We start from the raw sequence: 14,194 nt of genomic DNA on the forward strand, positions 1-14,194 counted from the left end.
AGCGGGAACACGGAAATAACAAGTTCAAAAAACATAAAACACTTCATACAGACAATGGATTATTTTTCTTAGATGTAAGCATTTTTCTGATGTGCCAAAGGACAACACAGTGTAAAAACATTGACATATTACCCAGAGCATTGGGATTTCAATTTTCAGACTATGCTTCATTCTAATACTAATAAAAATATCTCAGAACATTAACAGGACTGTTCTTTGTCCTGCTAAACACAACTGTCACTAAAGCATCATTCCAGGTCACAGAAAGGGTCCAGCTTCCCAAACATTGCTTCATTTGGCAGCAAATTGGGATCTCTAAGAAAGAGGTAACACACAAACACTCTCTTAACTATAAGAAATTCTTGGGATACCAACATGCCACATATAGAGTTGTCCAACTGTTAAATGGTATTTGCAAGGCAAAGGTAAAGTATAAAACTTCAGGATATTGCTGACTTCTACTGACAATTCCAAAGAATGTATGTCAATGATTAGACACTGGCTGCACACAGATTAGCAAAGCTCATTAAGCTGGACAGGTTAATTAGGAAAAGCTGTGCAGCAAACAGGACAGGAGATTCATGTGCTGTTTTGGACATTGTGCGGTTTCTGTGGCTAACTGCCTAAAGTGATCTTACTATGCATCATATTTCTAATAAAGGGAAGAAAAAATGTTTTTTGGCGTTCTCAATCAGTAAAAAATTTACAAATTGCACAAATTTTTAAAACACAATGGTTCACTTCAATGTGAACCAGTATTATTTTTGCTTTCGACTAATATGGGTTTTTTTCCCCTCCTCCAAATGGAAGATGTCTCATCAAGTGCACCAGAAACATTCTCTAAGCCATTAGAGAGATTGTTATTAAGCATTTTTTAAGTTTCCTCTGCTGTTACTGTTTTCATAGTACGCTTCAGGAATTAATAATATTATGCTGTGTATAACAGGTATAAAGGGTCAATTAGCAAGTTACTTTGACATTTTCCATGGAGCTTACAGAAATTCAAAGATCTATTTATACTTCCCAAATTCAAAGATTTTACAATATCTGTATTTAAAAAAAGAAACTCCATCAGTCACACTAAATTCGCTTCTTGCCACTTTCTAACAATTATATTCTTAGTATTTGAAGCAAGTGTAAATACAAAACTGAGGTTTTTTTCAAACAATGATTTAAAACCTGTAGTGCAGTATCTCTGGAGAAAAGGTAAACACATAAGGAAAACAAATAAAACTGCTGCTCTTGATCTCAGAATTCATGTAGTCCTTACAAAAAAAGGACAAGCTTTCTCTTTAGAAGAAATCCATTTATTTTTCAGCACACAACTATGTTCACATGTCAAGCATGCTGCTAGAAATGCTGTAAATAACTTGCATGAGTGTAAAACACAAGGAACAACAGTTTAAGGCATTATAGCATAGAGACAGCTTAATTAAAACACTTTTGTAGGAGCTCGAGATCAGAATTTCTGGGGAAAGAGAGTGTGAGTTATTTGTCCTAAGTCAACAGCAAGCTGGACTCACAATTTCCTGGCTCACAGTGCTCTGCACAAGTTCACTGAGCCACACTCTGATACAAAAATGTTTTTGAAAGAGAAGGTTATACAAACCCACTGGTTTTATTCTCTCATAATTTAAGCCTTTGAATCCATAACATTTTAAGTTATATGTCAGAAAAAAGACTTACTGCTTAAATAACATTCTTCCTTAAAAATCACAGAGCATTTTAATTCACCTGGGTTTTGGTGAGCTACCTGACTTTCTGCCCACTGCTCAGAGCGCTGGCCAGGGTAAACGTTGATAATTAGATCAGGCCAGAGGTTCTGCTGTGATCTGGTTCCACTGCAAATTCGGCCGAGCCAGGGACCGGACGGAGATGGAAACGGTTCCCATCTCCCGTCAATCTGCGACGCTTCACCACGGCTGCCTGTTTGAGAATCCCTACCCCTCAGCTTAACCTGCTCTGAGAGATAAAATGTGACTTCATGGCGTGTTGCAACATCTGGGTCACTGCTGGAGGAAACAAGTTGCACGAAGTCTTTCCTCATTTCAGTCATTCATTTAGCTACTTTTCTGATCAACCACACAAGGGGAAATGCAAATCAAAAGGGACATGGCAAGATTCTTTTCCATTTTTAGAAGATTCAGTATAAAGAAATAAATAATGAGGTTACTGTAACTTTTGAAAAACTACCCTTATAAAACTCCAGAAAAATAAGAAAAAAAGTTTATGCAACTCCAGTTAGCGAGTTATTTTCCTTTTCTATCTATTCAAAAATCCAATTAAATAACATTTTACTGCAGATCCAATTCACTCAACCTGTAGAAGCAGTTGTTTAAATTAATCCTGCTCTCATATAAATGCAGTTATCTTCAGAGTGAAATAATTTTCTCTAAGGGTCAAATGTACAGTTTCCTGAAAGTCAAGCATTTCTAAAGGGTCGCAACAACTACCAGGAACTTCTTTCAACTTCAAAGAAAATACTGTTTATTTATATTGAGAGACTATGGAAAAAGTTTTTTTTTTTTTTTTTAATGCTGTCATTCATATGGAAAGACTTTACATGGAATTTATGCTGATGTCTGACTTCCTCTTAAAGTTGTTTGCTTGCAGATAAGGAGGAAACTAGAAATAATGAACACATGTATCAATTACATGTCAGAATTCTCTATTTATTTCAGAAAATCAGAAGGGTATGATGGTTTGAGTTTCTGGACATTTTTTCTTCCTAAATACCTTACAAAAACAAAAAATCCAGAGACCTCAGATAAAGCTCATGATGATTCCACATCCCAAGTAAATAAACTTTATAGAGCAATGTACCATACTGTACACGGCTCTTTTTTTTCTGGATTAACTAGTTTGGAGATTTCAGGAGATTTCAATACATTTTCTGTTTTTTTTTTTTGTTTGTTTGTTTTTAGGTTTTTTGTTTGTTTTTGTTTTTAATTCCCCTCCTCTTTATCCTTCCCATTAGAGAATATATTCCTAGATCTGGTAGACAATCTAACAGAGATCCTTCTTTTGCTCATCTTTTAATACTGTGCCCTTCACAAGGACCTTCACAAGGGCACAGTCAGTCCTTGTGAAGGACCTTCACAGGGGCACAGTCAGTCAAGTACCAACGTCTAAGAAATCACAGCAACCTTTTCTCTCCTGCATTTGGGTTATTTCTTTATTCAGAGACAGCAGGTTATAAGCAGCTAAGAAAACACTCTTAGCTTTCACATTTCACATCACATGAGGTGGGACAAGTTCCTGCTCCTCTAACCAGACCGAACAGGTCCAGTTCCTTGCACATGACATCAAACTTAAAATTGTCTCCTGGCAGCAAGTGCTGCTTTGGAGACTGTATATGTACGTATAGTCTTATCCAGCTGTGATTCTCTTAGGTCATAAGCTCTTCAGAGAAGGGGTCACTTTTCTGTTCAAAGTTTGTATCATCCCTGGAGCTCCAAACTAGAAGGCTTCTAGGTGTTAGTGTAATACAAGTATAATTTAACCAAACCATCTGCTTCCTCCATTCGGAACTCAGAAGCAGATGTGGACAACATTTGACCACGATGATCTACCAAGAACTTCAACCATCTACCTAAGTGTCATCAGGCTGCAGCTGGTGGCCACTCTCCAAGCACAGGCAATGCTCAGAACTGCTTTCTGTGCCCATCCCCATCATCTAGCCTTGTTCCCTGCTGGGGGGAAGAGGACTATGATGACTAGATTAAGAAAAAGGTCAAAAAATCCCAAGTAGGAACTCCAATTATTCCTCAACTCGCATGCTTTTGTAAAAATCTTTATTCTTCAATGAAATGCAGCTATTTCTACATCTTCACAAGGAGAGGCTGAGAGCTGATATATTATTTCACACACACACACAGCAAATGGGCTGAGCAGTCAGAAACAAAACTCTGAATTTCAATTCACACCATCACACAAACCACAAGACCAAATCCCTTCCCTGCTGAAATATTTTCCTGAACTTTCACTCAGCCAAAGCTGCCTACTCTAAGTATTAAAAGGTTAAAAGGCAACTCATTTTCTAATTTCGGAGAGTTGCCAAAAGGTCTGATTCATACAAAAAGCCTCAAATCATACAGGAAGCAGGTTTCATTTCCCTGCTTCCTGAGGGCCCACCAGGAAGGTGAAAGAGGAGTCACCATAGAGAATAGGAGCAGGTTTGAAAGCTGAAAAGCAAGTAGAATATCTGGTTATCAGTCTCAGGATACAAGTACAACAACTCAAAGTGAACGTAACCTTTCCTCTTGGACTCATGCCTAATTTTACACCCACTGCTGGCAAGTAGGCACCATGGTAGCCAGTAACACACTACACTCATCACAGCTGACTCCAAACATTTGGGAGATGTCCCAAAGAGGCACTCAAGCAATTCTGACTGAGAGCAGAGGGCATCCCAACCTCTCCTGTTACACCGCTGGGCTTTCCTGAGCAGGAGACCGAACTAAAGATTAAGGTACAATAACCTAACAAAGCTGGAAATATTCTGAAATAACTATTTAAGTAACTAAAAGAATTTTAGGATTCAAGACCTTTTACACCCTGGTCTATTCCTAAATCATCCTAGACTATGTGGCTAAATACATTCTCAGCAGAAGGATGACCCATGTACTGAAAAAGCTACTGCAAAACCTGTGCAGAGAGCTGGATGGTGCCAGATCCGTATGGATCGTGTCAAGTCTTCTGGCTGTGCAGTCCAGCTAAAAGGGAGACCTGCTCCAGTGCTGGCAGTCTCCTAACACCACCACTTTTCCTTCAACTTCCTCTGATTTCAACACAGAGTCATCTTAAGGTTGTAGCACTCAGTGGCAACAACAACCTATTTTGGTCTAATGCATGTTTAGACAATGGAGAAAAGAAGCTACTTCCAGAAAATGTAGAGGTCATCCTTAAATGAGTCAAATATTTTTAACCTGATTCTGATCTTTCATTTTCAAATTTATTCTCAATGAAAAAATGCAGCCCAAAACTATTTTGACTACAGAAAATGACAGAATGTAATAGAAATATAAACTAACTTCTAGTGGCACCAGGGTGCTACTTAACAATGATGTAACTGGATCGTAGTATTTCATTTTTCCTCCATGTGCATTTATAGTTTTTAAGTTAAGTAAAAAAATGTACCGATAACAACCAGATGTTCAGTTATGCACACCAGTTCTCAACAAGCTGCTGAAAGAAGCCTTTATTATTTAAAACTGGGAGCTCAATCTTGAAACAAAATTTTAGCGATAGTTTCTATGCAAAACAGATATGATGATTAAATACTGAAGTTGGGTTTTTTTGCTATGTAGTTTTGATCATTAATGTATACTCGGGGCTGCTAGCATTAACAAGACCAAAGAAAGAGCAGACTATCCATAACACACCCAAAGGAGCCATAAATCAGAAGATCAACATACTGTAACTCAAGTCTTACAAGGGACTGCACAGCTCTGATCCTTAAAAAGCAATAATGCAGTTTAAGTAAAATTTCTCAAAATTAAATGTCAATACGTGAAACTTCCCTCTGGCATTTTGTACAGAGTCTGCTTTGCAAAAGGGTAATTAAACTAAGGTTTTTTTAATTAGTCTCACATAGAGGGTCACAAAGCTGTTGAGTCCCATGCCCCCACTACCACCTGCTTTAGCTATGCCGAGGACAACTTCCATAACGTGCTTTCATCTTTCTCAACACAAGCTCTAACACAGAGAAATGGCTTTTTTCATTCCTGATAGGTATTTCAGGGATGCTTTTTCCACCTATGCATGGCTGCACATCTCTGGAACTTCTCCAAGCAAAAATCAACACATTTCAGAACTTCAGTTATACCTCACAGGAGAAGACAGAGAGGTGAGTTACAGACTTGTGATTTGTCTTCTTCTCCATCACACACACCTTGGTTATTAGTTTCGAGCTTGACTGCCCACTTGCATTTTCCAAATGTGTCTACACGTTATTTTGTAGGCAGACATGAGCTCATTTCGCCAAGACTCCGGGTGAAGCGAGCTCAGAGCAGCACAGGCTCTGCTCATGCTCAGAGAAGAGCTGATCCTGCATGACTTTGGTTAGACCAGTGCCCAGCCCAGTCAGGAACTCAGGCCAAGACTGGGGACTTCCCTGAATACCACCACACAGATGTACCCTTAAATTCTCCTCCCAGCAGTACCCTCATCTTACACGTACAACTTTTCAATGTGCTATTCAAGACTGAACAGCAATGATATCATCTTTCTATCTTATTATCAAATTCCTCTCTGCTCCATAACCCAATCTACACAGCTTGATCCAGCAACGCTAGATCTACTATCTAGATCAACTATTCAGTCCACTCCAACAACTTATTCCTTCCCAAAACTCACATATTAGACTTGAATGTTTTTTTGATCTACTTCAGTTATGGTAAAAAAAACTCTCTCTCAATATATATATATCTATAAATATATATATTATTATCTTAAGCAAAAATGCTTCAACTTCATACCATCTTTATGAAGAACAACAGAGCTTATTTCCCTTCTCCTGCAATAGATTGTGGCCCTTTTGTCTTCTGACTTTAAATATAGCTACTTTTGATTTATAATTTTAACTATTAAGAAGGCAACCTTCAGCAACAAGACAGATGAGACAATGAAAATCCTCACTAGGAACTTTTTTTTTCATTGTGTATTAGAGCAAATTTTTCCATACTTTACCCCTTCCCTACTTTCCTTTCAATGACCTGGGGAAAAAAAGTTATTGTTAAGGCATTATTACATTGTTAAACATATTACAGTGCTAAACAATATAATATTACACATTTTTATTAGTGTTACTACCCTACTTAACCTTGCCCAAATTAACAATGCAGTTAATAGCATACTATTTTAGAGAAAAATCAGCCAAGAAAACTTGTTTTCACAAAATCTTTCCACATCTAACATGAGAAAAGCGAATGATTCCACTATAGCTGAACATTAAACATTATATAGCAGCTATATAACGCTGAGAGGATCATTATTACTACTATATCATATTGCATAATAAGTGTTTTCAACAACTATTTCCATTCCCTGCAACCACATTCACGCAGAACAGAGATGCTGACAGGTTCAAATGTTGAAAAAGGTTAAGAACAATTATGGCTGTAAAATAATTGCTGTTTTTCTGCCAAAAATTTGACTCTATATAGTGATTAGGACTTCAAGAAAGTTTCTAGAAAATAAAAAGAGGAAAAGAAAACACAGACAAGGGACTTATGAACTTGCCCATATATTTCAGTCCTTTCACCCCTTCATATGTCTTCTAATCTGCGGCAAACAAAAAGTGTATCTGTTCCAGGAAGTACTGACAAGCTTTGGAGAATGGCACTTAATCGTAGTGCTAAGCCATTACACAGTGACTATCCAAAATCCTCATATAATGCTGACAGCACTGTATTTAATGAAAGCAATATTTCAAAAACTATTGTATCTTGGTCAGCTTTCCAACCAAAACAGCAATCAGCAATAAGAAAACTAAATCAGAGATATGTACTATACTATAACAAATAATCTGTGAAACTCTTTCAAAGCTTTAATGCTTTAATTGCAACAATACATATTTTAGGTATAGATTACAATGCGATATTAAATTATTAATATTAAAAACAACAGATATTGCTAACACTATCTTTAGTAAAGTTTATCTTGTAAAGAAATGGTGGAACAAAAACAGACAGGTGTGAAAAATATTTTTATTCGAAAAAAGGAAACAAGGTAATCTGCCGTTAATACTCAGGACTGCAAGTAAGAAAAGCAAAGGAAGTTTCATGGCACACATCCCAGTAGAATGCAGAATCAAGACATCTTAAATAAGACAGATGCCTTTAAAAAAGAAAGCAAACAAATCAATTTTGCCCAGGAGATCTACAGAAACATTCCATTTGGTCTTGTCTTTCTTCTTCAAATATCAATTCACTGATATTTCAGAAACAAATATTCAGTGAGAACAAGCCACATGACTGAAGTTCAGAGCATAACCGTTTCCAAGTAAAAGTTGATAGTAATTTTCTGTGAACTGATAGAGGTACCCAAAAAAACAACAAAACATCTACAAAACAAATGGGATAACTCCTGCTCACTCAGTTTGAGATGCTGACTATTATTCATTCTAATAAAATATTCAGGGCTGGTACTGGCAGCAGTTTATCATTATCAGTACTTTACAACAATATAGAGTATTCACATTCAAAAAAATTAACATTAAGAGCCCCATCATTTAAGTTTTATATTTGCTCAAATGTTTGGTTTATCAATAGAAGCCGTAAAGAAACCCAACTTACAAGAGGGGAATTTCAACAATGAGCTGGATGAGGCAACACAGCAATTCTTCTATGAGGTCTTCCCATTCTGTTCCTGAAAAGAAGCACACCAAAGTTTTCCTGAATTTTCTAACAAAAAAAGCATATATTTAAACACACAGAACCAGACAATCAACACCTATGAATGCACAAACACTAAGTTTCATTGGAAATTTCATCCATTTATGAAGATGGCATTCTTATCCAAAATTAATTATATGATAAACTAAATGGGAGGCTGGTATCATAGGAGGAAGTATGTTAATACTGAGCACACAAAGCCTTTCCCATTACTCACATGCTTTACTACTTAGCTAAGCTCCTATTAAACACTTATTACTAACAGCTTGGCTGACGGATCACTAGGGTCTCCTAACAGGTTCATAGTTCAAGTCTCCTCTCAAAATACCCTGCACTCCATATGCATTTCCCTTCACCCCCTTTTTAGCCCTAAGAGGAAGCAGACAAACATAGAAAACACATAGTTTCATTTATCTAACCTATACTGAACAATATCCTAAATTGTGATCTTTCAAAACAATGCAGCCTGCAGTGCATTCAGGGCAGGCGATTCTTAAGCGATTCAATCTGCGCAGCGTGTTCTGCATGCAAGCATGTTTATCTAGGGAAGAGGTCTCACACATTTCAGTCTCAAGGAAAGATCATGATTTTCCAAATACAAGTGTCCAAAAGTTACCCTTAACTCACATACATAATGTGACAAAACCCATGACACGATTAAGAAGTTCTAGTGACTAAAATCATTTTTTCTTTAATGGTTCAATTCTCAAAAGCAACAGGAACAGAAGCTTTATTGAGAAAAGCATTAAACCATCCCCTGTGTCATGTAATGCCAAAAATAGAAGATACATCCCTTGAATCATCAAGGTTTTTTTCTGATTACAAAACAAAGTTATAGAAAGATACATATAACACAAAAAGTTAAAGATTTTACAGTGCAGAATGGCCCTAAAGCAAGCACATGTTTTCCCCCTTGCCCTCATCAGATGGGGCATCACAGCACGACACCACAACCACTATCCACACAGCTGTTTATTTTACATTTTCAGATAAAGAGGTCTCGCTATAAATACAGCGATTACAGCCAAGTCATGGCACTGTTATTATGTTTAACCCAAGTCTGTTCTTAATGCCGGGACTCGATTTTAGGAAGCGCACTAGAGGGAATATTCACAATAAAGCAAAATCATTTCTTTCCACAACCAGTTTTTTAAAAACACATTAAAAATTGTCACCTAGTGAAATGAAACTTTCTAAAGGAAATCAGTTTTTTAAACAGAAACATGGTTTCCTTTATATAGAATTCCCCATGAGTAAACACAACATAGGTCCTGTTAGCACAAAAGGAGGACTGCTAAGAGTATTTTATCTAAGACTGAAACTATGGCAAATAATGAAGTCCAGATAGCGGATTGTACAGCAACTTGAAGATGAATCTCTTTAAAATTTTATGAATCTAGAAAATGCTTATGTAGGAATATGTCTGTAAGTTCCCAAAAGGTATCTAATGTTTTTCTCTTAATAGTGAGAAGGAAAAAAAAAAAAAGAGAATATACTGTTTTCACCGTGCTCTATGCACAACTTGTTTGGAGAGAGTACAGTGTTATTTGAATATGAAATAAGGCTTTTTCTTGCACTTTAGAGTAAAAATAAAGTGAGATGATTGGTTACCACAATTATGTAGACTGGAAGATGTTAGTTTTTCTTGCTCCGTTGTTTTTTTTTAAACTTAATTGCTGTAATCAATGTCATTCAGCTGCAATAATTACTGTATCCTTTTCTCCATTGGGGAACAGGCATTCTTAATTCTTGCCTTGCCAAGACAATGAGGCGGCCACATGCCATATCTATAACGTGAGAGCGAGCTATAAACAGGGAACATTGTGTTTTCATAAACAATGTCTTTTTTTCAATAGCAGGATAAAGACAATGCATACAATAGTTGTTCACATTAATAGATCACATACTTGGATTAAAGACACATGTAGACCCTTGAGGCTGTAGGACCCTGTGCAAAGAGGGGCCATATAAGAAGTTAATAAGGTTGAGGCGACTAGGGACCTAATTTCGCTATCTGCTTCTGTGAACATAGCTTGCTACTTATGCTGAATCACCCTGCTCTTGCTGCAACCATGAGATATCAGCCGTGAAGAACTGGTAACTGCAAATAACGTATGAAGGAGTCGCAGCTGTCTATAAAAACACAAACTTTTTCCTAAGACGGCGCGGATCTCAGGCAAACTGTAAGAGGTCCGCCGCCGGCCGGCTACTAAAAGCTTGCTTTTTAACCCACCAGGTTGAGCGTGTGGGTGATTATTGAGATTACAGACTAACATTTTGGGGGCTCGTCCAGGATCTCAGTAATCGCCAGGCCCTCCCTGGTTGGGAAGGGCCGCTCGACTTCGCCGGGGGAACGCTTCCAGGGGGAGCGCTACCTGATGACGTTCCAGGTCCCTGAATTCCGCCTTCCCTTGGCGACCGGGCGGCACCTCGCAAGCTTAAGGGAACTCCGAGGTCCAGAGGGAGCGCTACCTGATGACGTTCCAGGTCCCCGGATCTCAAAAAACCTCGAGGTAAGGTATCGTACGATTCAGGAGGTTAAGGGGCGCCCCAATTTCTGGTGTGGTGGACTGTGGGAGGTCTGACGAGACAATAACTCCCTGCCACCGGCACGCGTGGAACGCCACTGCGTTGCCCTGGGTAAAAGGTTGGAATAGGTTGGAACGTTCTGCAGTAATATCATGGTCATTGTTATTTGTGTCGGTTGTCATGCTAATTGTTATTTGTGTCATTTGTGTTGTGTTCTAAATCACTTTGATCCAGACGGAATGGGACAATCGAGTTCTGTTCCCAAAGGACCCCTTGATTGTTTTTTGTCAAATTTTCAAAATTTTAGGAGATGGACCCTCCTAAATTATGGGTTTAATATTAAGGCAGATAAATTGAAAATCTTTTGTAAAAGTGAATGGCCAACTTTTGGAGGGGGTTGGCCTCCCGAGGGGTCTTTCGACCCTGATGTAGTCCGAAGAGTACTTTTTATCGTTATGGGGGATCCCAGCCACCCCGATCAGATTCCTTATATTGTTCCGTGGAATGATATCCTAAAAGAACCCCCCATTTGGCTACAAATGTGTATGGTAAAATGTGCAAATGGGCACAAAGTACTAGCAATGAGAATGGGGGGAGAGAAGCCCCCCATTCCATCTGCGCCATCCATGCCAAAATTCCCTGTCCTCCAGGAGCCACCCGAAGATCCGATTTTACCACCCTATAGCCCCCAAGAAGCACAAAGCCCCCCTGTGGTGCCGGATCAACACGGTGGTCCTGCCCAGGACGACCCTTTATCCCCACCCACACCAGAAGGGGTCAAACTTACTTATGGCCCAGTGGGAACTGGTGAAGCCATCTCTCCTGACTCCACCAGCTCCCTGGTATCAGTTTTACCGCTAAGGCAGGTCCCTGGAGGAAGTGGGAGCGCACCCTTCTTCACCACGGACCTGTATAACTGGAAGCAACAAAACCCTCCCTTCTCACAAGATTGTGGGAGCATGATATCCCTTCTTAAATTTGTAATGTATAGTTATCAACCCACATGGGATGATTGTCAGCAGCTCCTCCATGCTCTATTTACATTGAAAGAGAGGGAGAGAATATTAAGAGGAGCTAGAGAATTGATACCAGGTATAGAAGACCTGACCAAACATGGTCGTAGAAACATTCAAGATGAACGTGTGCCCCTCCAGCAGCTGGAGTGGGATTACCATACAGTGGATGGGTGAAGGTCCACTGAGTTGTATCAGCAGTTTCTGATACAAGGGCTTCAAAAGGCAGCCAGAAAACCTACAAATTTGTCAAAAGTAGCAGAAGTCAAACAGGGACCCTCCGAGTCCCCAACTGCATTCTTGGAACGCCTGTTAGAGGCATATCGGATTTATACCCCTATTGATCCAGAGGACCCTGCAAACCAAAAAGCTATAAATCTGGCTTTTGTGTCTCAATCAACCCCAGACATAAGAAAAAAGATACAAAAACAAGATGGGTTTGCAGGAAAAACTAGAACCGAGCTAGTAGAAATTGCTCAGAAAGTATTTGATAGTCGGGATACACCCGAGGATGCCTTGGCAAAAAAAATCACCAAGGCAACAATAGCAACAGTGGCAGCTCTACAAGCCACTCCACCCCATTGTCCTATAGATAGGAAGCTTCCCCAAGGAAGGGAAAGAGGGGATAATATGGGGAACCACCCCAGATGATCCATTCTTAACCGAGATCAGTGTGCGATTTGTAAGAAGAAAGGACACTGGAAAAATGAGTGTCCTTACCGAAATGCACCACCAAACTCACGAGAAATTCTGTCTATGAAAGACGAGGACAACTGATGGGGCCAGGGCTCTGACAGCCCCAAGAGCCCAGGGTAACTTTGACAGTTTGGGGGCAACCTGTGTCGTTCCTTATTGACACTGGAGCGTCACACTCAGTACTTAAAGAACCATTAGGCCCCCTCTCCCAAGAAACAACTAGGGTACAGGGTGCCACCGGACGGATAGAGACCTATTAGTGGACCACATCCCGAACGGTGGATTTAGGAAAGCAAACCATAACTCACGCGTTTCTGGTCATCCCTGACTGCCCTTACCCCTTGATAGGGAGGGACCTTCTCCATAAGCTAAAAGCCACCATTTCATTTCAAGGGACCCAGCCGATAGTAAAATGGGGGGATGATATACCAAAAGTGTTGACTTTAACTTGCCCCCTGAGAGACGAATATCTATTTGTAGAAACAACAAAAGATAAATGAGGGCAAAGACTAAGAGACGCCCAGGACAGCTTAAGGTAAGTAGGATAAGCGGGCCCGAGGGGAGGCTGGCGAGTGCCTAGGTGGACGCACCACAGGGTGGCCAGCCAGGTAGTGTGGGAAACGTCCCCACTACCCCGTGGTTATTAGGAAAACGGGGGTGAAGGGTAACGGGGCAAAGGACGTGCGCGAAAGGGTAAACCTCGTGGCGAAAGGGCAAAGGACGTGTGCGAAAGGAGAAGTAACATGAGATTTTGGGTGTTGAGTGTGTGGAATTGTTACCTGTCGCTTTATGTGCTTTTGTCTGTCGCTTTATGTGCTTTGTGTTTATGTTTTTTTCTCAGTCGAATAACGCTTGAAATGGGGAAAAGACAAACTACCCCTCTTTCTTTGTTCATTGATTAGTTTCCTGAATTTAGGAGGCGGGGACATGACTTGTCGGTGGAGGTAAGAAAGAACAAACTTGTTAATTTTTGTTCAAATGAATGGCCAACTTTCGAGGTAGGGTGGCCACGTACAGGCAGTCTTAACCTACAACTGGTCCGAAGAGTAAAGAGGAAAATCATGGACCCGGGGCCGCACGGTCACCCAGACCAAATGCCGTACATTTTTGTATGGGAAGATATGATTGAAAGGCCCCCGGAACGGCTTAAGCCGTTCATTGGCCACTATCCTGAGGCTCAGGTAGCCAGGGAGACTCAGGTACTGATAGCTAGGCCAGAAAAGGAGGGAAAGGATGTGAGACCGGACAAGAAAGCCCCGGTATTCCAGAACTTGCAATCGTATCCAAATTTAATCGATTTAGAGATTGAAAATCCTCCTCCATATGCACCGGCACCGCCCCAGGCCCCGGCTCCGCCGGGGTCGGCCTCACCCCCTGTGGTATCCTCCAGTGGAGGATGGGCAGACATACGGAGGGAAGGTATCCACCAGGGGCCGGCCTACAGAACCAGATTGCAGGCCCATAGGGAAGAAGCGGAGATGCCAAGCTCTACTGTACAGGCATACCCGCTCCGGGCGATAGGGGCGGTGGGGCCGAATGGGGAAAGAACTAACCAATATT

At 40.2% G+C, this 14,194-nt stretch overlaps 1 protein-coding gene across 1 annotated transcript in view; it reads right to left on the reverse strand.

Annotated features, from left to right (window-relative positions):
* LOC104575070 (dymeclin) overlaps positions 1-14,194 on the reverse strand; it is a 150,999-nt gene that overhangs the window by 108,310 nt on the left and 28,495 nt on the right. Inside the window, exon 5 of the mRNA XM_088537660.1 lies at positions 8,298-8,370. Coding sequence (XP_088393786.1) covers positions 8,298-8,370 — 73 coding nt within the window. The remainder of the gene's footprint in view (positions 1-8,297; positions 8,371-14,194) is intronic.

This window comes from Tinamus guttatus, unplaced genomic scaffold (assembly GCF_059628265.1).
Source record: "Tinamus guttatus ecotype Peru unplaced genomic scaffold, ASM5962826v1 Tinamus_guttatus_pri_ptg000837l, whole genome shotgun sequence".
NCBI classification, from domain to species: domain Eukaryota; kingdom Metazoa; phylum Chordata; class Aves; order Tinamiformes; family Tinamidae; genus Tinamus; species Tinamus guttatus.